General features: G+C 46.7%; 3 protein-coding genes across 7 annotated transcripts in view; 2 read left to right on the forward strand and 1 right to left on the reverse strand.

Annotated features, from left to right (window-relative positions):
* nlrx1 (NLR family member X1) overlaps positions 1-11,013 on the reverse strand; it is an 11,686-nt gene extending 673 nt beyond the window's left edge. Inside the window, exons 1-12 of one of the 5 annotated variants that reach the window (XR_013771076.1) lie at positions 10,879-11,013; positions 8,724-8,755; positions 7,891-8,003; positions 6,875-7,265; positions 5,585-5,816; positions 3,664-4,822; positions 3,312-3,495; positions 3,138-3,233; positions 2,704-2,790; positions 1,660-1,911; positions 872-1,076; positions 542-789 (exon numbers count right to left, since the gene is read on the reverse strand). Coding sequence is in view for 4 of the 5 variants with exons in the window: in XM_079225206.1 (XP_079081332.1) it covers positions 625-789; positions 872-1,076; positions 1,660-1,911; positions 2,704-2,790; positions 3,138-3,233; positions 3,312-3,495; positions 3,664-4,822; positions 5,585-5,816; positions 6,875-7,265; positions 7,891-8,003; positions 8,724-8,740 (2,901 nt within the window). In the remaining variant the exon portion in view is untranslated. Of the gene's footprint in view, positions 1-431; positions 790-871; positions 1,077-1,659; positions 1,912-2,703; positions 2,791-3,137; positions 3,234-3,311; positions 3,496-3,663; positions 4,823-5,584; positions 5,817-6,874; positions 7,266-7,890; positions 8,206-8,723; positions 8,756-10,869 lie in introns of those variants that run through there. The other 4 variants (XM_079225206.1, XM_079225207.1, XM_079225209.1 and 1 more) reach the window with 4 other exon arrangements.
* A 2,064-nt stretch (positions 11,014-13,077) lies between these two features.
* On the forward strand, positions 13,078-20,616 carry nlk2 (nemo-like kinase, type 2; the record flags this gene model as incomplete). Its single annotated transcript, XM_079225368.1, is given in 12 exon segments — positions 13,078-13,095; positions 13,098-13,420; positions 15,311-15,440; positions 15,536-15,591; positions 15,960-16,066; positions 16,156-16,241; positions 16,767-16,976; positions 17,361-17,462; positions 17,600-17,686; positions 18,981-19,179; positions 20,138-20,231; positions 20,489-20,616. Coding segments are annotated over 12 exon segments (1,467 nt in total). The 3' UTR covers positions 20,544-20,616.
* A 3,376-nt stretch (positions 20,617-23,992) lies between these two features.
* smco4 (single-pass membrane protein with coiled-coil domains 4) overlaps positions 23,993-25,000 on the forward strand; it is a 1,326-nt gene continuing 318 nt past the window's right edge. Inside the window, exons 1-2 of the mRNA XM_079225394.1 lie at positions 23,993-24,132; positions 24,812-25,000. The exon at positions 24,812-25,000 is cut by the window's right edge and continues 318 nt beyond it. Of these exons, the coding sequence (XP_079081520.1) occupies positions 24,842-25,000 (159 nt within the window). The 5' untranslated portion in view covers positions 23,993-24,132; positions 24,812-24,841. The remainder of the gene's footprint in view (positions 24,133-24,811) is intronic.

A 25,000-nucleotide genomic window follows, 5' to 3' on the forward strand; every position in this document is an offset into this window, starting at 1 on the left:
CAATGCATAGCGACGTGACATTACCAGTGGCGAACTGGAATAATATCTTAAGGCTTAAAGATGCAGCATGAAAACACATGAAATCAGAGCAATGTTACCATTTATTCATCCAACATTTCTTTATTTGGACAAAAACAAGTAAATGTATTTTCACCCGAGGAAAAACAAACGAATATGAACTCACAAATGTTCAAAACATGCGATGATGTCATCATGGTCACGTGATACGTCGCAGTAAAGTGCTTCTTTGTTGGTATTTACAGTTAAGGCTTTGGGGGCGGGGCTTAAAATACATCTCATGTCAATTTAACCAAGTGCAAAACGTAGTCTTTAATCTAGCGTTACATCCCATAATCAGCACTCAAAACATGCAGATTTGACAGTTTTCATTCGGAACTCGGTATAAAATTATTGCTATATATATATATATATATATATATTTTTTTTTTTTTTTTTTTTAAAGGAATTTTCAGAAGACCATTTATTTATTTTTTAAAATATCCCTTTTTCCTGTATTTGTTCTGATCCACAAAGTTCTCACCAGTTGGTGCTCTTCTGGTTCCAGAGAGCTGTACTGGTTAAAACCCCTTAAGAGCCTCCGTTGAGGTTTAGTGCTGGTTTAGGTTATTGGTTGAAACCCGACGGTGGCGGAGGAGGCGTAGGAGGCGGGTTGTCCTTCTCCAGCATCTTCAGCGTCTTCCGAACGCCCTTCTCCACCCGGCGGAAGTGCAGCCTCTTCCAGAGGCTCTGCTGCTGCTGGCGGCCCCAATCCAGGTCCCTGAGGAACGCCTTCAAGCACAAAACACGTTTGTCTTTGGACCCTGTTCTCGTCCTCTGCTTCTAGTCCTGATGGTTCTGTTTCCCCTCATACCTTCAGCTGCTGTTGGACCCGTTGCCGGTCCCAGGACAAGGCGTTCTCCCGGATCACGCTGAGGATCGGGTGCCAGTCCTCGGAGATGTCGCTGCCCTCGGTGACCGAAGCCAGGACCTTGACCCGGCGGCCATCTTGGCTCTCGGGGACGCCTCGAACGTACAGGGACTGTTTCCCCACGTCGCTGAGAGCGTTCAGGTACAAGCTGCAGGAGAAGAGACCGACCAACCGCTTTAACACGGGAAGCAGACTTCTATACAACCAGAGGAGTCGCTCCCTGGTGGTCAGGAGAGAATGTAGCTTTATCACATAAAGTATAGACTTCTATACAACCAGAGGAGTCGGCCCCTGGTGGTCAGGAGAGAATGCAGCTTTAACACGTGAAGCACAGGCTTCTATACAACCAGAGGAGTCGCCCCCTGGTGGTCAGGAGAGAATGCAGCTTTAACACATGAAGTATAGACTTCTATACAACCAGAGGAGTCGCCCCCTGGTGGTCAGGAGAGAATGCAGCTTTAACACATGAAGTATAGACTTCTATACAACCAGAGGAGTCGCCCCCTGGTGGTCAGGAGAGAATGCAGCTTTAACACATGAAGCATAGACTTCTATACAACCACAGGAGTCGCCCCCTGGTGGTCAGGAGAGAATGCAGCTTTAACACATGAAGCATAGACTTCTATACAACCAGAGGAGTCGCCTCCTGGTGGTCATTAGAGAGAATGCAGCTTCAACACATCAAGTATAGACTTCTATACAACCAGAGCCCACCACACGGATCGTCTTACTGCACGGTGTGAATGCTGGGATGCTCCCTGCAGGCGTCCACCAGAGCCAGGGCGGCGTTGTCCCCGATGTTGTTGTAGGCCACGTTGAGCTCCAGGAGCCCCGTCTGCTGGTGGAGCCTCTCGGCCAGCTCCAGGGCCCCTCGGTCCCCCAGACCCGTGTGCATCAGGGACAGGTGCGTCAGGGATTGGTTCTCCGGCAAAGCCTCCAGCAGGGTGCAGGCGCCCGACTCCAGCAGAGGGTTGTCACACAGGCTGAGGAGCACATTGGAACATCTGGATGCATTCTAGTTCATCACCAACACTACATTTTACATGATTACATGTGAACGCACCATGAGGCCCATTGTGTTCTTGACTGTTGGTAAAAAGGGGAACGTTAACTCTGCTGCCATCTTGTGTCCGTTCACAGTGCAGTAAAGGTCTGCCGCCTGCAGATGAAGGCACTCTATACGACTTCTCTGTTTGTGTGTGTGTGTGTGTGTGTGTGTGTGTGTGTGTGTGTGTGTGTGTGTGTGTGTGTGTGTGTGTGTGTGTGTGTGTGTGTGTGTGTAGAGAAATTACCACCCAAAACATATTACGAGCGCAACACGGTCATATGGAATATCGTTTAATCGAAAAGTAAGTCATTATTCAGTTTTTTTTGCTGGAAAAATAATAGTTTGGATGGATGCAGTGTGGTTGATAAGTTGCTGAGGCTTTGTTCTGAAAAGAGATTTTCCTGTTTTGGTTTTGGCGGATTCTGTAGGTCGTAAGCTTTACAGAAAGGTGCGCTAATTGCATGTAGCATCAAGCTAGCGCAATGAACATTCATAATTTCCATAACTTGGGGAGCTCTCTCAGATTCGTTTGAGACATCTCGTTCATACTTCATGGTTATTCATTCATGGAACATATGAACGCATGAACACATGAAGGAGACCTCCGGAAGGAGAATTCTGCCCCCATTTTAGGGGTCTGTGGGGCCCAGAAGGTCTCGACTCCAGACGTGGAAACATCCCCCTGAAGACGGGAGGTTAAAGACGAGGATAAAAGGTGTGGTCTTACTTTAGAGTTCTGATAGAGCTCATGGGGTCGAGCAGCAGATCTCTCAGGTGGACGCAGGACTCAGGACCCAGGCTGTTAAACTGCAGACTGAGGACAACAGAGACAGGCAGATGCAACAATCACACACAAAACACATGCTAGACGAGCAAGGGAGTCACCAAGTCAAGAAAAATGCATTTAAAACCAGGAGATAGAGATATATATATATATATATATATATATATATATACACACACACAAACAGTTTCATCAAAAACTCAAACGTATAACCTTCATGATAGTAGGATTTCTTGCAGGACTGTAGTCGTGTTATACCTCATATATATACTGGCAACTTCTTACTAGTACAACATGTACAATGCAGACAACAACAACACATAGTTCCTTTGTTGCCCAGTGCACCCAGAACAGAAGGGTATTGGATCGAGTCTCACTTGAGCTTGTGCGTGTGCCTGAAGGCTGGCCACAGCATCTGCAGCATGTCGTGGGTCAGGAGGCAGTCGGACAGGTCCATCTCCTCCAGGTGATAACTGCAGGAAGAGACCCCAGTCAGTCATGAAGCACCGGACTCTCCACTCTGAACATGCACCAATACACCCGGACTCTACCTCGCAGGTGTGCACGAGAACACAGAACTCAGAACAAAGCACTTGAGAGGCGTCATCCGGATTTTGGCAAGTTTGATGGTTCTGATGGAGGTCAGGACCTCGGCCGTCACTCTGGGGTTCTGGATCTCGTACAGCAGGACCAGCAGGTCCATCAGCTCCTCTGTTGTCCGTGGCTTACTGAGCTCTAGAGTTAAAGAAGAGGAAAGAGACTTAAAGTTTGGCCAATAAAGGTATAGAAGATGTTTCGAGTTAACTGCGACAGACCTCTGAACTTACCAGTGAAGAGTTCCTCAAGGGAACTTTATTCAAACAAAGCGTGCAGTACAAGCAGGACCAAGGAGAACACACGTACCTCTGACGAGGTGGTTCCTCAGGGCCTGGGTGATCTGGGCCACGGTGGTGCTCTGAATGGTGCAGCCGAGGTGCTGGAGGACGATGCGGTTCCCATACTGCAACAGTCCGCCCATGAAGATGGGGTAGAGCTCGAACGGCTGGCCCTTGCTCTGCTGCTGCGGCTGCGGGCCGTGGACTCCCAGCAGGCTTTGCTCCACCTGGTCCAGGACGTCCTCGTTGTAGATGTCCTCGGTGCGGAACATCTCGGCCGCCATGGTTCTGGCGATGCTGCCTTTGCTCTGACTGATGATTTTCCCGTAGAGATGCTGGAAAAGCTTCAGGATGTCGAACACGGCAAAGATTCGGGGGATGAACCTCGAGACGATGCTGGCGATGACGTTGACGTCTTCGCTCCACCCCTGCTTGAGGGCCGTGGACACCTGACCGGTCAGCTTCTCCAGGGCCGATTTGTTCTCCCCGAGCACCACGTAGAGCGCCGCCAGGTACTCCTGCATGGCCGGCACGGCGAACACGTAGCGCTGCTCGTCTTGCTCGCCGGGTGAGCGCGTGCCGCTTTCGACGCAGGGAGCCAAGAAGAAGTCGAGCACGTCGGTGCGGAACATGGCCAGCTGCCGGAGCTCCTCGTCCGTCTTGGTCTTGCCGCCGATCCACTGCTCCAGCTCCTTCTCGGAGAACGAGGTGCGCTTGTTGGTCACGCCGTCGAACGCGAGCTTCCCGACCGTGCGGACCACGTACAACATCAGGGAGCTGTGGTGCTGCTCGATGGGCACGTTGGTTCCCGCTCCCGTGCCGAGAACCTCGCCCCCGAAGTTCAGCCGGAGGAAGCTGGTGTAGATTCCGGTCAGGGTGCGGATGGGCGCCTTGGCGTCGGTGAAATGAAGGAAGTGCAAGGTGGCGCACGTGAGCCAGCAGTAGGAGGGGAGGAAGCAGGCGGCGGCCAGCTGGCTCTCTCGCTGCAGGTTGAGGTACAGCAGCTGGATGAGGTCGTGGGACTCCTGGCTGCGGGCCGGCTCCCCGCTCTGCTGCAGCAGGCGGCTGTTGAAGTAGGCCCGCTGCCGGTCCGGGTCGTTGAAGCCACAGATCTGAACGTAGCGACTCACGTACTTCTGGGGGATCCGGTCCAGGGCGGACAGCCTGGTGGTGACCAGGATGCTGGCCTGAGAAACACAGCAGCATTGAGATCACACACATTGAAAACAAGCCATTAAATATATCTCTTTGATCACGGAGGATACTTTTGAAAACTCCAAAGCGTGTTCCGCCAAAGTTACCTTCAGTCCCGTCCCCAACAATAAAAGACGAGGAAAGATTATGGGGATATTAATTTTTCCGATATGAATGCTGCACGGCATAAGTTCAACCGTCGATGTAAAGCTTTGTTATTGTCATTCAAATGAATAGGTAATAAAGTTTGCTTTTAATAAAATACATCTAGTCATTCTTAGTGTTACTGAAGTGTAATAATGAGCTCCGAGTGTGTTAGGAAGTTAAACAGCTCATAATTCATCTCTAATATCTATTCTATATTCATGTGCAAACATCTGGATTCATTCAAGTTTATCACTAAAAAACTACATTTTACAAAATTGTACACACCGTGACAAATTTATAATTTAACTTTGCCCGATACAAATCTTTTACTGAACGCATCATAATGTAACTGAACAGAATCGCGGTACGTTAGCCGTTAATTCCAGTGCGGCTAACGATACTAGCTCTATGAAACACAGATTTATCACACTGAAACATTCAAAAGGGATCGCTGACTAGAAAACATTAATGCCGATCTCCTTGTCGCATATTTTTTACTGAATATCGACCGATAACGGTAGCCAGTAAAACCTTTTCACTCTATGAAAGTTAAAGCTGACAGTCTGAGACAGAGTTCAGAGAAACGGTGATGGTGGACTGTCCCTTACCTCAGGCAGGAGGTATTTCCTCAACAGGTTGACCACCACCACACCTGGAGGCAGCGCCTCATCAGGATTACTGCAAAGCTCCGTGCCTCCAATTCTGAAATCCAGATTCATCTTCTCCATCCCGTTGAAAACGAAGAGTACATCCTTGGCCTGGTTTCCCTCCCCGCTCAACAAGGGGTGTTTTCTCAGGTGGAGGTACTTCCTGCTGACCAGGTCCCTTAAGGAAGCCACCCTACGAGGGAGGAAACTCATCACTCAGTGCACTTTATCACTAACATACTGTCCCAACAGCAGTGTGATGCAGCAGCAATACGTAGGTAGGTAGGTAGGTAGGAGGAGTAGAGTAGGTTGGTAGGTCGGTAGAGTAGAGTAGATAAGGTCTGTAGGGTAGGTGGAGTAGAGTAGGTAGGTAGGTTGGTGGAGTAGATAAGTAGGTAGGTAGGTTGTTAGGGTAGGTGGAGTAGAGTAGATAAGTAGGTCGGTGGAGTAGAGTAGGTTGGATTGGTAGGTTGGATTGGTAGATTAGTAGAGAAGGTTGGGTCGATAGGGTAGGTGAATCGGTCCAATCCATAAGACGGTCGGTCCGGTCGGTAGGTTAGTAGAATAGGGTATGTAGGTTGGTAGGTAGGTAGGTTGGAAGATCGGTAGAGTAGGTGGAGTAGGTAAGAAGGTGGCTCGATCAGCCGGCCGGTAAATCGATCAGACTGGTCCGTAGTGGGGTAGGTGCAGTAGGTAGATGCGGTAGATAGATCGGTCCAATCCATAGGTTGGTCGGTCTATTCGTTAGGTAGGTAGGTAGGTAGGTAGGTCTGGTCGATAGGACAGGTAGATCGGTCCAGTCCATAGGACGGACGGCCCGGTTGGTAAGCTAGGTAGCTAGGTTAGTAGGGTCGGTAGGTAGATTTGGTAGTTCCGGTCTGTTCCGTAGGTTGGTTGGAAGGGTAGGTAAGCAGGTGGAGTAGGGAGATCAGCTTAGGTAGGTCAGTGGGTAGGTAGGCAGCTTGGTAGGTAGGCAGCTTGGTAGGTAGGTAATTAGGCAGGTAATTAGGTCGGTCCGATCCGAAGGTAGCTTGGTAGATAGGAAGCTTGGTAGGTAGGTATGTAGGTCGGGCCGATCCGTAGATAGGTCTGCTGGTTGGTCAGTCGGTCTGTCGGCGGGTGGGTGGGTAGATGGGTGTTGTTGATTGGTGAAAATGACTAATATAACATGGTTCCAAACACAATATATCAAATAAATGTGACATAAGACAAAGATGAAAAATGTCCCTGAGTAAGAGAAGATCGTCTCACTTTGACAGTTGGCCGAGGTCGTCACAAGAAAAAGGAATCAGCAGCTTGAAGTGGGTCAGGGTTCTGCCAGCGCACCAATCCAGCACCAGCTTCCGGACCACTGTACTCTTCCCCGTTCCCACGGCGCCGTACATCAGCACGTTGAGCCCCAGGCCCTCGCTCCAGGTGTCGGTGGGCTCAAACAGCTGTTCCACAGTGACAGAGGGGCTGGAGGGGGACTGGGTCAGGAGAGGGGAAGCAAGCACTCCTGCCCTATCCTCGGCATCTCTTTCCAGGATCAGGGGATCCACATGCATGGTCTCTGGGCTGAAGTAACCTCCAAACTGTTTCTCCTCCTGAGGAAGGTGGCTGAACCACAGGAAGACCTTCTTCTTGTGGATCTCCAAGGGGTCTACAAAGAGACAAGAAGAGGAGGTCGCACTTTTTTAGACTTTGTTGCAGTGCTGCAATCGACTTTATACGCTCTGTGTTTGATCTCTATTGTTGCATATCTATTGTTATCCTCTTCTTCATTAAACTTCTTTATATTCTATTTCTTCCGTATGTATTTTGGACCTCTTCTCCTCCTTCATATATTCAGCTACAGAAACCGTTCAACTATTAAAATATTCAGCTACTTAAGGACACGATGGCTATATCTTTTCATATTTCTAACTATTCAACTTTTTGAATTATTAAGCTTTTTTTTTTTTTTTTTTTTAAATCAATGGAATCCAACGGGGAAAATCTTCAAATACTCTTAAATTTTCAAAGCTTACAGGTTCTGAATACGTTCAGCTACAGAAACAAATGTTGACAAAACCTTCAGCTATTATTCTATAATTTAATATTTTTGATATTCAGCTACATTCCGCTATTTTCAGCTATCTTTTCAAATATTTAAGCTTTAAGCTTCATCTTTTAGCATTCCAACGCATTTTCAGCAGGAAATGCATTTTCTAGTCTATCTTGTTGTGTATATATATTTATTATGCATGTTGTCAAACCGCAACCAAGCTTCAAACTGAGTTGTGCACCTGGTCCTGAGGTGGTGGAGCAGAAGGTCCTGCAAGGAAAGCCAGAGGCTGCGTACAGAGAAACCTGCACCCTCCTCTTCCTCCTCCATGCTCGGAGCAGCTGACTCAGCGGTCTGCGAACAACAACAACAACAACAACAACAACAACAACAACACATCAGGTCGGTTCACAAACTCCAGAAGATGCAAATCCAGAGAGGTCACTTCATTCCCAGTCAACGGTCCACGCTCCTCACAACGAGGCTCCCTCAGACTGGTCCCAGATCTGCATCACATGGTCGGATGTTGACAGAAAGCTGCTGTTAATCAGGCCGTCTGCAGGTTATAGCAGGTATACGACACACCTTCAAAGCATTGACCTTTTCTACAAGCACGCACAACTAAGACGCGTTCAACACTGCTGAGAACAGAACAAACAGGAAGTAATTAGTTAGGAAGTTAAACATCTCATAATTCCAACCATTCCAATAACCAACTGTTACATGACCACAGTCTCCTCAAAATAAACTTCCCTCTACACAGGAAACTACTTACTTAGGTTCAGACAGCACAAGCGTTTGGTTTGGTTTGGATAAAGGTCGTTGTTTGAGTTAAAATAACACGGAACTGAAGAACGCTAGTAAGTAAGTTACGTGACATAAACTCATCTGTTTATTCTAAGTACTGTAACGCAATATGAATAATGTCTTTCTTCCCTCTTTTTACTTTTTTAGGGACCGTCACAATAATCCCCTGTGACACACAACCCTGCAGCTCCTCATGTTCTGATGCTGATCAGTCCGTTGTATGATCACGTATAGAGTTGTTACGTCAGCAGAACAATGTTCACCAACCTGTGCAGCGAGCTCATCCTCCTGTTCTGGTTCTGTAGAGACAGAGAACACACCATGAGAACCTCCATCTCCTCTCCTCTTAAAAGGGACAGAGAGAACCTTTATCTGGTCCTGAACCAGTCTGAGTCTAGTCCTGGTCCTCTATAGCCTCAGTCTAGTCCTGGTCCTCTATAGACCTCAGTCTAGTCCTGGTCCTCTATAGTCTCAGTCTAGTCCTGGTCCTCTATAGTCTCAGTCTAGTCCTGGTCCTCTATAGTCTCAGTCTAGTCCTGGTCCTCTATAGACCTCAGTCTAGTCCTGGTCCTCTATAGTCTCAGTCTAGTCCTGGTCCTCTATAGTCTCAGTCTAGTCCTGGTCCTCTATAGACCTCAGTCTAGTCCTGGTCCTCTATAGACCTCAGTCTAGTCCTGGTCCTCTATAGTCTCAGTCTAGTCCTGGTCCTCTATAGTCTCAGTCTAGTCCTGGTCCTCTATAGCCTCAGTCTAGTCCTGGTCCTCTATAGACCTCAGTCTAGTCCTGGTCCTCTATAGTCTCAGTCTAGTCCTGGTCCTCTATAGTCTCAGTCTAGTCCTGGTCCTCTATAGTCTCAGTCTAGTCCTGGTCCTCTATAGACCTCAGTCTAGTCCTGGTCCTCTATAGTCTCAGTCTAGTCCTGGTCCTCTATAGTCTCAGTCTAGTCCTGGTCCTCTATAGACCTCAGTCTAGTCCTGGTCCTCTATAGACCTCAGTCTAGTCCTGGTCCTCTATAGACCTCAGTCTAGTCCTGGTCCTCTATAGTCTCAGTCTAGTCCTGGTCCTCTATAGTCTCAGTCTAGTCCTGGTCCTCTATAGACCTCAGTCTAGTCCTGGTCCTCTATAGTCTCAGCCTAGTCCTGGTCCTCTATAGTCTCAGTCTAGTCCTCTATAGACCTCAGTCTAGTCCTGGTCCTCTATAGACCTCAGTCTAGTCCTGGTCCTCTATAGACCTCAGCCTAGTCCTGGTCCTCTATAGACCTCAGTCTAGTCCTGGTCCTCTATAGACCTCAGTCTAGTCCTGGTCCTCTATAGACCTCAGTCTAGTCCTGGTCCTCTATAGTCTCAGCCTAGTCCTGGTTCTCTATAGTCTCAGTCTAGTCCTGGTCCTCTATAGTCTCAGCCTAGTCCTGGTCCTCTATAGTCTCAGCCTAGTCCTAGTCCTCTATAGACCTCAGTCTAGTCCTGGTCCTCTATAGACCTCAGTCTAGTCCTGGTCCTCTATAGTCTCAGTCTAGTCCTGGTCCTCTATAGTCTCAGCCTAGTCCTGGTCCTCTATAGTCTCAGTCTAGTCCTGGTCCTCTATAGTCTCAGCCTAGTCCTGGTCCTCTATAGTCTCAGTCTAGTCCTGGTCCTCTATAGTCTCAGCCTAGTCCTGGTCCTCTATAGTCTCAGTCTAGTCCTGGTCCTCTATAGTCTCAGTCTAGTCCTGGTCCTACCTCTTTAGTCCACAGGGGGCGACAGAAACAAACATAAAAGTTCCTCGCTGTCACTTTAACTAAACGATATATTTTGTGAAAAAAAACATTTGGATTAAAGTTACACTTCTCCTTTTAGGGTTTTAATCTCATACTAGCGATCAGAGGTCAGTGTATGAACGGTCGTGCTCAGTGTGTGTTTCAGTCTCACGTGACACACACACATCATTATATGTATAGTCCAAACATGAAGGATTGGCAAAACAATGAATATGATATGCCATTGAATGCGTTAAGGAGCCAACAGGAAGCAGACAGGAGTATCTGGAAGAGGCACCACCTGGTTGAGCAACTTCCATGTAAATGTAAAAACACCCTCAGGGTACCTTTGACATTTCTGCTCCAACATGTTGGAGCGGCCCAAGTAACAGAAAATATTATTGCGTCATTTGTTCGTTTCAAATACTCAAACATTTAACTTTACCGCCTCTGAAGGGATTTGATTTGTTCTCTCTCTTTAAATAAATCACAACTCTTATTATTAAAAGCAGTTTTTGTTAACCCTGACTCAGCAGCTGCTTCACGGTCCCGCCTGCAGCAGACAGACAGGTCCTCCTCTCCCGGTGTGCAGTTATAATTAAAACGGAACATAACGTCCCGACAGGAACAGGACAGACCGGTGGAGACGTGTGTGATAATGCATAATAAAAACTCACATGCACTACCTGTCAGATCGGTCCCTGAACGTCCCTGTGCCCGCACTGATAACTAATCATGGAACATAAATAAAAGCACACAGCAACACGTGATCTCGTCCTGGTCTCCCATCTCGCGCTGGTTCTCCCTGTCAGTCCTTTACGTGACCGCGGAGGTGCAGAGCGCAGGTTGGTTTCCTAAGAAGCGACCGCGGCTCCACTTCCGCCTTCCGAGCGAGAAATTCAGAGGGAAGTACCCGGATCTTCCCGCAGGGGCCCATGGAGCATGCGCAATTGCGTTTCCCTTTAACCCCGCCTCCCTGCTATCCTTCTCGTTCGGCTCTCGCTCTCGATTCAGCCGTTACTGCATTTTTATTACATTATTATTATTATTATTATTTTATGACCTAATTATTTAAATCAGGGCTGTTCACGTGATCATATTGTGACGTGTATTCACCTTTAAATTAATTAATCCGCTGAGTTACAGACGTCTTGTCTTTTGGGAGCGTCACGTGACCAACCCGGAAGTTGTAATTCCCCCGTTTGGCCACTAGACAGAATTTCCTTCAAAAAAAACTTGTTAAAGACAGAACTCTCAAAAGTTGTTTTCTTTATTTGATCGCTTTAAGTAAATTTGCATTTCACTTTTTTAGTTTTTTTTGTTTATCTTTTTTAATTTAGTTTTCTTATTTATTATACCGTAACTGTGTGATTACTGATTTATTATTAATCTTGTTTTGATCCTGTTGATCTGTCCGTGCTGCTGCTGCTCTCCTGCTGTGGGACTAATATAGAACTATATCATCTTATTTCTATCATTTTTGTGTTTGATTTGATTGCAAACTTGCTCAACTTAAAATATAAGTATTTTTTGTGATAAATAAGTTATCTTAGGCTTTGAACGTGACACCCGGAAACTACTTCATGTGTCTTTTCTGCTGTGAAAGAGTACCATCATGGCTTTGTTTCGACAGTTTTATTAAATTAATTTACATTGTATTTATTTTATTTTTTATTTATAAAAAAATCTGAATTGTATTTTTTATTTAAATTTTAAATTTATTTTATTAATTTTAATCCATCTATTTCACTTTCTTGTTTATGCCCAACATGTTAATATAATATACTATTTTAAAACAAGATAAAATAGCTAGTAGTTAACGAAAGAATAACAAAAAACACTTTTTTAGAATAACAAATATTAAGTGTAAAGTAAATAATACTGACACCAGTGCAAAATAGAACACAATAGCAATAAGAGGAAGGTAAATACATTTCATTTTTTTATTTAACATTTGCACATAAATTATCAATAAGAAACAGCAAAATACACATGTAATGTAATTACACACATATATCACAGGCAATGTTTTATTGTTGGTACAGAGTTTAATAGTTTTAATATACAGTTAATTTATTAGTAAAACAACACAAAACACAGGTAGTTGGCTCGTAAACGTACACGTCTGGATGCAGAAGTTTCTGTGTTTACTTCGTTTGGGCCTTTTGCAGCAGCAGCCGTGTCACCCGCAGCGCGCATGCGCCGCTGACGGCACGCGAGTGACAACCGCGGAGATTACCGCTACGTCACAGGCGGAGCGGCCGCTGATTGGCTCGTGCGATCCAGCCTAATCCCAGCGCCCGAGGAAGCAGCTGAGAGAGCGGTGTCGCGCGCGTTCACCATGTCGGATAATTATTTATAAAAACTCAAATAGTTTCACAGTCGGACGCGACGGAGCGACGCCGCCGGGGCCGAGAAAGTAGAGCTCTGAAGCGGCGGCGGAGGGATCTGGGTGGACGCGGCTCGTCCGGATGACCGAGGCCCGCCCGCTTGTTGTGGTCTGGGCTCGGATACGCGACCCGGATCAGCGGCGTTAATCACGGCTCGGAGATTACCCTGGCCTGCACCACCAGGAGGAGGAGGAGGAGGAGGAAGAGGAGGAGGAGGAGGAGGACCAGTTAGAAGAGATGAAGGCGCCGCTCCTCACGTGACCCGCTTTGACTCGCACCTTAAATCCAGCCCGGGCGGCCCGGCTCCAGCATGAGGGACCTCTAGGGGCTGTTGTTGTTGTGTTTATTACCGAGTGCGGGTTGTTTTCTTCTTCGTTGGTTCCTCCTGCGGTGCATGCGGGACACTAGTTGAGAGGAAGTGGGTCAGGCCGCCGATCTGCTTCCTATAAGTTCTCCTCCTCCTCCTCCTCCTCCTCCTCCTCATCCCGCTGGCGGATGGCTCTCTGCGGCGCGTCGACATGATGGCCGCGTACACCGGAGGCTCCTCCGCGGTGGCCGCGCATCACCCGCACCTCCCGCACCAACACCAGCAGCTCCCGCACCTCCCGCACCACCACCTCCACCAGCACGCGGGGCCGCAGCACCTGCAGCACGGCGCCGCCGCGGTGATGCTGCACCCCGGGCAGCAGCAGCCCTACTTCCCGTCTCCGGCCCCGGGACAGGCGCCCGGGCCGGCGGCCGCCGCGGCCCCGGCCAAGGCGCACCATCACCGGCAGCAGCAGCAGCTGGACGTGGAGCTGGACCGGCCCATCGGCTACGGGGCGTTCGGGGTCGTCTGGTGAGTGCGCGCGCACCTGCGGCAGCCGGCTGCACCTGCGGCTGGTTAAAGCCCGGTTAAAAGTCTTGTAGGGCTGTGGTAGTGACGGGAATATAACTCCACTTAAAGCACAACAACCAGTAAAGGAGTTAACTATGGAGAACTCCAACACACACACACACACACACACACACACACACACACACACACACACATAAGTGTGCAGGAAGTGGGCTAAAACGTGCACAGGTGTGTAATAACTGCACGCTTTGACCCAGATGTGTAACATGCATATAAATAAACCATGTGGTCACACATGTGTTGATGAGGAGAGTCTCTATTCTCCTGTGAAGAGTCTCTAGTCTGAAGCTCGTACCACCAGCAGGTTAAAGGTTCAGCTCGGTGCTTTATGTGTTGTGAAGTGGTGAAGTGATGAAGTGGTGAAGTGGTGAAGTGATGAAGGACAGAACCTCTGGGCTGAGTCTCAAGTCTGTCCATCATTTCATTCCATAGTCTGATGGTAGAACCAGCTGCCTGTCTGTCTGTCTGTCTGTCTACTTCTTTACCTCTCTACCTTCCTACCTTCCTAACTATCTCTCTACCTCCCTCCCTTCCTACCTCCCTCCCTCACTACCTCTCTACCTCTCTTCCTACCTCCCTCCCTTCATACCTGTTTATTATTAAACTGCCCTATGGAATACATCATGCAGAGATGTAATTAGCTGTGGTTTGGATAATTAAAAAGTAAATAAAGATAAACTAACACATGTATTGTCTCTTAATTAATTAATTCAATATGCTCATCATGGTTTGTCATCAAAATGAACCAGAAGAAGAGGCCAGAAGGGTTCTCCTGCTCCCTGAAGCCTCTTATCGCCGCCATCTGTCGGCCTTCGTGATCCTCTCGGAGGCGGCTCCTGCAGGTCGATCCTCAGCGGGCCGTCCTGCTCCTCATGGCTTCGTCAGAAAGGTCCGAATGGTCCTTCGTCCAGTTTCCTGACTAAACGTATTCACGTACCGGCCATTGAAACGGTCAGAAGGACGAACAGAACCTCAGCCTCCAGTTTCCAAGAGGACTTTGTTGTAAAACAAATATTTTGTCAGTTGGAATGAGCCTCTAAAGACCAGTGGAGCCACAACAAGGAGGAGGGATCATCCTCTGGGGACCCTGAGTGTCCAACGGTCCTGGAGATGTCGCCCTGAGACAGACCGGAGAGGAGGCGGGGCTTACCTCCATCGATGAGGAGGCGGGGCTTACCTCCATCGATGAGGAGGCGGGGCTTACCTCCATTGATGAGGAGGCAGGGCTTACCTCCATTGATGAGGAGGCGGGGCTTACCTCCATCGATGAGGAGGCGGGGCTTACCTCTTTTGATGAGAGGAGGCGGGGCTTATCTCCATCAATGAGAGGAGGCAGGGCTTACCTCCATCAATGAGGAGGCGGGGCTTATCTCCATCAATGAGAGGAGGCGGGGCTTACCTCTTTCAATGAGGAGGCGGGGCTTATCTCCATCAATGAGAGGAGGCAGTGCTTACCTCCATTACTGAGGAGGCGGGGCTTACCTCCTTTGATGAGGAGGCGGGGCTTACCTCCATCGATGAGGAGGCGGGGCTTACCTCCATCGATGAGGAGGCGGGGCTTACCTCCATCGATGAGTAGGCGGGGCTTGCCTCCATTACTGAGGAGGCGGGGCTTGCCTCCATTACTGAGGAGGCGGGGCTTACCTCTATCGATGAGGAGGCGGGGCTTACCTCCATCAGTTATGGAAGAACATCTCCGTCAAGGGTCTTGCATGATGTTTTTTCGGTGCGTTCTTGTTTGGTGGTGAAGACCTCCAACCTCTGTCCTCTAACCTCTGTCCTGTGTCCTGTGTCCTCTGTCCTGTGTCCTCTGTCCTCTCCACCTTGCAGGTCGGTGACGGACCCCCGAGACGGAAAGAGAGTCGCCCTCAAAAAGATGCCCAATGTCTTCCAAAACCTGGTGTCATGCAAGAGGGTGTTTCGGGAGCTGAAGATGCTGTGCTTCTTCAAACATGAAAACGTGAGGACACGTCTGTCTGTCTGTCTGTCTGTCTGTCTGTCTGTCTCCTGGTATCAACCTGTGAAGACAGACCCTGTCTTTACCTGCGTCCTCAGGTCCTCTCCGCTCTGGACATGCTACAACCTCCTCACATCGACTACTTTGAAGAGATGTATCCTTGACTCTGGATGTCTTTGAATGTTGTCCAACATTTTAAACTTGTGGACAGACGGCGACTAAACATTGACTAGTTCCTCGTCAATGTTTAGAAGTGACTATATTTGGAATGAGGAGTGATGTAGAGACCTGTCAATCACCATGTAGCCCCGCCCTAAAGCATGCCCTGCTTTATGGTCTGTTTGACTCTTCTATACAACCAGAGGAGTCGCCCCCTGGTGGTCAGGAGAGAGAATGCAGCTTTAACACATGAAGCATAGACTTCTATACAACCAGGTTGTCTCCTGGTTTGACACTAATTCAAAAGAGAAGGTTCCCCTTTAGAACACCAGCATCAGTTTCCCTCCTTAACGTCCCGGTCAGCTATGTGGTGACTGAACTGATGCAAAGTGACCTCCATAAGATCATCGTATCGCCTCAGCCTCTGAGCTCGGACCACGCCAAAGTTTTCCTCTATCAGATTCTACGAGGTGAGGCTCTTCTTTTAGTTCCTCCACTGATGCATGTAAACGTATTCAATATATTACATTGTGATGCTCCGTTGTCTCTCCTCCACCAGGACTGAAATACCTTCATTCTGCTGGCATTCTCCACCGAGACATCAAGCCTGGAAACCTGCTGGTCAACAGCAACTGTGTGCTCAAGGTGCGTCACCAACCCGCTGTGTGCAGGACGGACAGGAAGACGCGTCCTAGTGGGACAAACCTGAGTCCAACATGTGTCTGGCTGAAAGAATCGGTCATAATCTGGGTTCACGTTCACAAAAACCTGCTGGTAGTCTCATAAAGGGGCGTGTCTGGTCTCCAAAATGGCCGTGGGTAGTCTTATAAAGGGGCGTGTCTAGTCTCCAAAATGGGAGGGGCTTGTCTCCTAAATGGCCGTGGGTAGTCTCATAAAGGGGCGTGTCTCCAAAATGGCCATCGGTAATTTAATAAAGGGGCGTGTCTAGTCTCCAAAGTAGGAGGGGCTTGTCTCATAAAAGGGCGTGGCTGGTCTCCTAGACGTCTCTTAAAGGGGTGGTTACGGCTCTACAGGAAAAGTTTTAGCATCTTTCAAACGCCACCGCCGGGTAACGTATGTTTGTTTGTTTGTTTGTGTCTTAATGTTGCAGTCTTGTGGTTGTTGATGTTATCGTTTCGTGAGCACGTACTGACTTGTGAACTCTTCCAGATCTGTGACTTCGGCCTGGCCCGGGTGGAGGAGTCGGACGAGTCTCGGCACATGACTCAGGAAGTGGTGACGCAATACTACAGAGCTCCAGAGATCCTCATGGGGAGCCGCCATTACTCCAACTCCATCGACATCTGGTCCGTGGGCTGCATCTTCGCCGAGCTGCTGGGGAGACGCATCCTCTTCCAGGCCCAAAGTCCCATCCAGCAGGTAAACTAGGACTATCCTCTGGTTGTATAGAAGTATATGCTTCATGTGTTAAAGCTGCATTCTCTCTCCTGACCACCAGGGGGCGACTCCTCTGGTTGTATAGAAGTCTATGCTTCATGTGTTAAAGCTGCATTCTCTCTCCTGACAACCAGGGGGCGACTCCTCTGGTTGTATAGAAGTCTATATAAATGACTCTACTTCTCTTGATGTATTCCCTCAGTAAACATTGTAAACATGAGTTTATGTCTCATTCTCTAGTTCAAGTCTTCTTCAATACAGCATGATGTTCATTTAGTAAATTATGGTCATTTAGAGTCAAACAGACCATAAAGCAGGTCGTTCATAGAACTGGGGTTACAGTACCGTAACCTCTGCTCTCTGCAGCTGGATCTGATCACGGACCTGTTGGGGACTCCCTCCATGGAGGCCATGAGGACGGCGTGTGAAGGCGCCCGTGCTCACGTCCTCAGAGGACCTCACAAACAGGTGAGCCGGCACACCTGTCACACCTGTCACACCTGTCACACCTGTCATACCTGTCACACGGGAAGAACACACCCCAAAAAGAATAACTTATTATAACTATTAAAGTTAAAATAAACCTTGTGTGTGTTCGTTTGCAGCCGTCGCTTCCGGTCCTGTACTCGCTGTCCGGCCAGGCCACCCATGAGGCGGTGCACCTGCTCTGCAGGATGCTGGTGCTCGACCCGGTGAGTCATCCTGTCAAACATTCACACTGAACGAGCCGCCCCGTGAGTCACAGTCATTATGGGCTGTAGACGAGGCGTTCCTGCCACGACGAGGGACACACCGGCGGATTAAGATGAGATTTATCTATTAAAGATTACGACAGAAGAACTGCAAAAACACCAGAAAATAAACATATGAACAGTAGAATAACAATAAATAAGAGAACCGTAAAATGTTAACGTTATAAAGCGCACCCTTTTATAAGCCGCATCTACTAAATTTAAAGAAAAAGTTGTATTTAATCATAAACAAGCTGCTGAGTCGGGCGTCAAGCCGGGGCTGGTCCCGCTACCTTCAGTGGTTGTCGAGGAGCTAGCTGCTGCAGCTAGCACTGACAACATTTTTTATTTTTCTGCTGAATTTTCAGTGTTGTTTACTTGAGCTCAAACAGTGCAGCCACAAATTCTAGCGCGCGCTAGCTGGCGCTCGCTAGATGGCAGTCGCTAGTTGTCCGTTGCTAGCTAGCTGGCACTTGCTAGCTGGCGCTCGCTAGCTGGTGCTCGCTCGCTAGCTGGCACTTGCTAGCTGCCGCTCGCTCGCTAGCTGGCACTTGCTAGCTGCCACTCAGTCGCTAGCTGGCACCTGCTTGCTGGCACCTGCTAGCTGATGCTCGCTCGCTAGCTGGCACCTGCTCTCTAGCTGGCACTTGCTAGCTGGCCCTCGCTCGCTAGCTGGCACCTGCTAGCTGGCACCTGCTAGCTGGTGCTCTCTCGCTAGCAGGCGCATGGGTCAAAGTTGAGGAAAAAAGTAGCGGCTTATAACCCAAATGTTACGGTATATAGAAAGGTAAATACCTACGCTCGCTACCTGGCACTTACTAGCTGCCACTCACTCGCTAGCTGGCACCTGCTAGCTGGCACCTGCTAGCTGGCACTTGCTAGCTGGCGCCTGCTAGCTGGCGCCTGCTAGCTGGCGCTCGCTCGCTGGCGCCTGCTAGCTGGCGCTCGCTCGCTCGCTGGCACTTGCTAGCGGGCACTTGCTAGCTGGCGCTCGCTAGCTGGCACCTGCTAGCTGGCACCTGCTAACTGACGCTCGCTCGTTAGCTGGCACCTGCTAGCTGGCACCTGCTAGCTGGCACCTGCTAGCTGGCGCTCGCTCGCCAGCTGGCGCATGGGTCAAAGTTGAGGAAAAAAGTAGCGGTTTATAACCCGAATGTTGCGGCATATAGAAAGGTAAATACACAAAGAGGACCTAAAGTAACATATGAAGTGCATCATAGGAGCGTATGAAGTGAGTAATCTGGTGTCTCTCCAGGCCAAGAGGATCTCTGCGCGGGACGTCCTGGCCCACCCGTACCTGGACGAGGGCCGGCTGCGCTACCACACCTGCATGTGCACCTGCTGCTTCACCACGGCGACCGGCCGCGTTTACACCAGCGACTTCGAGCCCGTCACCGACCCCAAGTTCGACGACGGCTTTGAGAAGAACCTGAGCTCCGTGAGGCAGGTCAAAGGTCAGCTCAGCGTTTGAAAACCATATCATCTAAACATCCAACATGTTTCTACGTGTTTTATTATAAATAAATATAGAGGGAATAGTTTATTATTTAATTAATTAATTATTTGTGACGTCTCAGAGAAATGAAAATAAATCTCACGTGTCAACAAGTGTATAAATCCTGCTTCTACTTCCTGTCTTCTTCTTCTTCCTGTCTCCTATTTCCTGTATTCTACTTCCTGTCTTCTTCTTCTTGTCTTCTTCCTGTATTCTTCTTCCTGTCTTCTACTTCTTCCTGTCTTCTACTTCTTCCTGTCTTCTACTTCTTCCTGTCTCCTTCTTCCTGTCTTCTTCGTCTTCCTGTATTCTTCTTCTTGTCTTCTTCTTCCTGTCTTCTTCTTCCTGTATTCTACTTCCTGTCTTCTTTTTCCTGTATTCTACTTCCTGTCTTCTTCTTCCTGTCTCCTATTTCCTGTCTTCTACTTCCTGTATTCTTCTTCCTGTATTCTTCTTCTTGTCTTCTTCTTCCTGTATTCTTCTTCTTGTCTTCTTCTTCCTGTCTTCTTCTTCCTGTATTCTTCTTCTTGTCTTCTACCTCCTGTATTCTACTTCCTGTCTTCTTCTTCCTGTATTCTTCTTCTTCTTGTATTCTTCTTCCTGTCTTCTTCTTCCTGTATTCTACTTCCTGTCTTCTTCTTCCTGTCTTCTATTTCCTGTCTTCTATTTCCTGTCTTCTACTTCCTGTATTCTTCTTCTTGTCTTCTTCTTCCTGTCTTCTTCTTCCTGTATTCTTGCTGTCTTCTACTTCCTGTCTTCTTCTTCCTGTCTTTTACTTCCTGTCTTCTACTTCCTGTATTCTTCTACTTCCTCTGTATTCTACTTCCTGTCTTCTTCTTCCTGTCTTTTACTTCCGGTCTACTCCCTGTCTCCTACTTCCTGTCTCCTACTTCCTGCCTCCTTCTTCCTGTCCTCAGAGATCCTCCATCAGTTTATCCTGGAGCAGCAGAAAGGGAGTCGCGTGCCGCTCTGCATCAACCCTCAGTCGGCTGCGTTCAAGAGCTTCATCAGGTGGGATTTAACGCGATGAACGGATGAAACGATGCAGGAATGACGACGCAATGATGTCTGAGTTTATTCTTCCTCTGGCCTGTTACCAAGACGACGAGCAAACAACTTTTAAAACGCTTGTTTTCTGAATGGAGTCTGGCTCCATCGATGCTATGCTATGCTATGCTATGCTGTGCTATGTGTGTATTTGGGGTGAACATTAAATATAAATATGAATATAACTATAGAACGTCACTAATGGCGTCTCTGTCCACCAGCTCCACCGTGGCCCAGCCCTCTGAGATGCCTCCGTCTCCGCTGGCGTGGGAGTAACCCCCGCCTCTTCCTCCTCTTCCTCCTCCTCTTCCTCCTCTGACTGACGAGCTGCTGAACCGGGAACAAGAAGGAGCGTCTGGACGTCTGTCGCCATGGTAGCGTTTCACTGGAGCAGGACTCACAGGTCTGCAACAGGACTGTTGCATTATGGGTCCTATTGTTGTTATTATTATTATTATTAGGGGGTTATGATATGAACGCTCCGTAGACCGAATCAGAATGAGTCATCTGGTCGTTCTAGGTAGATTTTAGCAGTTATTGTACATTTGTTTTGCTATATATATATAAATATATATTAATATACATTTAAAAAAAGATGTCTATTTTAACATTTCCCGCGTTGAACAGGAAGCTGCTCGGCCGCAGTGATATTTAGAATAATTATTAATAAAAAGAGTTACGACGGCTCGCGTTCGGGACAAAAGTTTGTACTTTTTTTAGGAATTAATTTGCCAAAGATCAGCAGCCTCGTGCTCAAAGGAAAGAGGAAGACTGTCGCCCCCTGCTGGTGGTTCATGTGTAATGTGGAGTCAGACCAAGGTCCGTGGGGACAGAATATTATTTTTAAAACGTAGAGGAGAATTTATACGTTTAAATAAACCATCTGTATGCATGCAGACAAGTTTTATTTGTTGAAAAAGAAGTTGATTTAAAACGAAGAAGAAGAGAATTGAATAGACTTCCTGCTTGTTTAGTTCTGCTGCCCCCTGGTGGCCAACGCTTTAAACACGAGCAACATCATTAATGTGGTTAAACTAAATCAACCCGTTTATGAATAATGAAGATTAATTTGGTTTAAATGTTTTTGCTTCTGAACGCGTGTTTTAAATTTAGTTTTATTTTAAATTTACACGCAAATGTTACTCCAAAGAGAAAAAACTCAGAAGAAGCTATGAGGAGGGGGAGGGGCCATATTCATAGAGGGGGTGGAGCCATCGACGAGGAGGGGGCGGGGCCATATTCAAGGAGAGGAGGGGCTATATTCGAGGAAGGGGAGGGGCTATATTCAAGGAGAGGGAGGGGCTATATTCGAGGAAGGGGAGGGGTCATATTCAAGGAGGGGGAGGGGCTATATTCGAGGAGAGGGAGTGGCTATATCCAAGGAAGGGGAGGGGTCATATTCAAGGAGGGGGAGGGGCTATAAGGGAACAAACTCAACATTTATGAGCTTAAAGTCGTAAAAATTAATTAATGCAAAATAAAACTTGTATATTCTGGTATATCCAGCTCTCCTCCTCCACGTCCAGAAGAGAGTTCAATAGTTTAATATATTTTTAGAGGTGTTTTCTATTTGTGTTGCGTACTCTCCCTCCCCTCAGCGTGTATAAATATACATATAAATATATATGTTTAAATAGAGAAACTACTCCACACGTTGTATTATCAGCCGGCAGATTTCTACGGCCGTGAAGTTCCTTTTTTTATTTTTAAAAACAACGACTTGCATACAAATTGTGTAAATATATACTTTGTGTATTTGTACCTGCGAGCCTCGTGAACCTCCGTCATGTCCGCCGCCTCGTGTTTGTTATTGATGAAGATGATGATGATGATGAAGATGATGTTAGATCAGAACCGGTCCACCGTGTTGTTCTCTACCTCCGGATCAATAATCAATAACTTCTGTTTACCTCCATCTTCCTCACATTACAGAAAACAAACACTTGAATGTCCATTTTAAGCTTTTATACTGAAATTCTGTCACTTCCTGCCTGCTGACCCCGCCCCCAACAAACACCTGACATCATTAACTGTTTTTATGATTATTAATATTAATATTAATGGATAGCCAAGGTTCCCTGACTGTTAGTCCACATCCCCGACGTGATCAACCATCTTTTAAGAAGTCGTCAATATTATGTTTATTCTCATACTGAAGCGCCGCATTGCATTGTGGGATAAGTCGCGCCCCGTGTATGGCGTCCGCCGATTGGATCCTGTAATATTTTACTTTTGGTTTCATACTGAGGTTTAAGAAGGACTAAAATATATACAATGTTCTCGTTAAAGTTGAGAAGCATCTCGGCCAATCAGGAGCCAGTATTAAATTCACTCGGCCAATCAGGAGCCAGTATTAAATTGAGCTTCATTTGAAACAGATTCAGTTTTCTGATCACTTTAACTTTTAGTTGAACAATTTAATTACCTGATAACTTTGTGATGGCTGTTTGTCAACAACAACAATAACAACAATAATAATAGTAATAATATAATTAATAAATCACGATCACATTGGGACATTTTACTTATTTACTTACTTATCTGCTCTGTGAAGTATTTTCTGAATTTGTTTAATATTAAGTTAATAATAATAGTTTTTAGCGTCTGCTTCAGTTATTTAGTTATTGAATTAGAACCATAATCTAATTTATTAAGTCGTGTTTCTGTTTGCTGTGATTCTTAATTTGAATGGTTTTATAAATATTATTAAACGTTAAAAGGATAAACTTCTCCTCCACCAAACATTATTTATTACCCAACGAGGCTCATGATCTCTTTCATAGTTTTACTGTAATATTAGTTTATTAATCCTGTTAAAGGCTCATAATCCTCTCACACATCATGAAGTGTGTTATTGATCGTATGGATTATTGGGGATTTTTCTCAGGAACGAACACGCCCCCTTATGACCTGTAGATCATATTTTCCTTCATGTTGTGTTTTCTGTCTGAATGAAATGATTCTCATCCTAAATATAGACTCATAACTAACCACTCATGAAACTACTGGATTCATCTGCTGTCATATACAATGTGTGTATATTTGATGTTTTAATCAGATGCATTGTAGTTTGAATAAAACCTGCAGTATATATATATATATATATATATATATATATATATATATATATATATAAATATATATACGCATATATGGAGCTGCTCTGTAAATCAGAATAATGACAAACACATTATTAAATATGACGTTTGAAGAAGCTTGTTGTTGATCTTTCTGCATCAGGAGGAACATGAAGTTCATGTTTTATGTGTTTTATGTGTTTTTTATTCCTTCAGGAGTTAATTATTAATTTGAAAAAAAAAAAAAAATTCACTTGTGACGGTTTTATTTGATAATTCATTTTAGTAAATACTTCTCAATAAGTAGTTTCACATCATTCCAACGTTACTTTTATTATAAATAAACCAATCAAGAAAATATTCTTAATTTCCGTATATATTATTTAAATTAATTACTTTATTTTCACTTCATACATGCACATTTTAAAATGTGTTCATTTATTTATTCATGTCCCATCTGGGACATGTTAATTGCTATAATAATGTTAATATGAAGATTCAAATGTAATATAAATACATTTTATACATATTTATAATTATAATAATAATGGTATTCATATTACGTTCTAATGTCAACGCCTTCGTGTGGCGTTTTATTTTGGAGGGGCTGACCGGAAGCGTGCTTCGCGTTCCCGTCGACCAGCTTGACGGCGCTGTTCCCACGAGCTGCCACGTCGAGCTCCGCGAGGAACGTCGGCTCTTTTAAACTTACTGGACTGTCCGCCGCATCGAGCCCCGACGTCCCGGAGGAAACCCCGTAGCAGCGGGGAGCCGGCCACCAACCGCCCGTAAGAGAACGTCCGTTCCCGGGCTTTCCTTCGCGAACCCGTCAGCAGAATGTAGTAACTTAACTAACGTCAGCCAACTGTTCTACGTTACGTTACCGCGCGTCACGCCCATCGACGTGACGTGCGTCTCTTGTTTATGTTGTTTTACTAGAAGTTGCAGGTTTATTGTTGTCAACAGTGACCTCTCAGTCACGCAGTCACGTAATAAAACACCGTACTGGTGTTTTATTACGTGACTGGACCATACATGTCACTGTGACGTCACAGGTGATGGTGTCGCGCTTTGGTTCGTCTTCGTGTTCCTTCGTGTCCTCTGAGCCGGTGACGTCACTCGTTTCGTTCACGCTCAGGCGATACAACTGGATTTTAGTTAAAAAGTACTTTGACTCAAGTATAGTAGTTATCAAATGATAAATGAGTATCAAGTAGTGTGTGTGTGTGTATATATAATGTATTTATATGTATGTGTATTTTTTTATATATATATATATATGGGTATCATTTATATATATACATATATATATATATATGTGTGTGTGTGTGTGTGTGTGTGTGTGTGTGTGTATTTATATATATATATATATATATATATATATATATATTTATTTCTGCCTGTCCTCCTTGTGGTTCTGATTGGTTCCCCTTGTGGTTCTGCCTGGTTCCCCTGGTTCTGGTGCAGGTCCCCGTGGGCCCAGCGGAGGCAGCAGCCATGCGGCAGCTGAAGGGGAAACCCAAGAAGGAGACGTCCCGGGACAAGAAGGAGCGTAAGCAGACCATGCAGGAGGCCCGGCGGCAGGTGGCCACCGTGGTGCTGCCCACCGTCGCCCTGCTGGTGCTGCTCATCGTGGTGTTCGTCTACGTGGCCACC

This window comes from Taurulus bubalis (genome assembly GCF_910589615.1).
Source record: "Taurulus bubalis genome assembly, chromosome: 10".
In the NCBI taxonomy this organism is placed as follows: Eukaryota; Metazoa; Chordata; class Actinopteri; order Perciformes; family Cottidae; genus Taurulus; species Taurulus bubalis.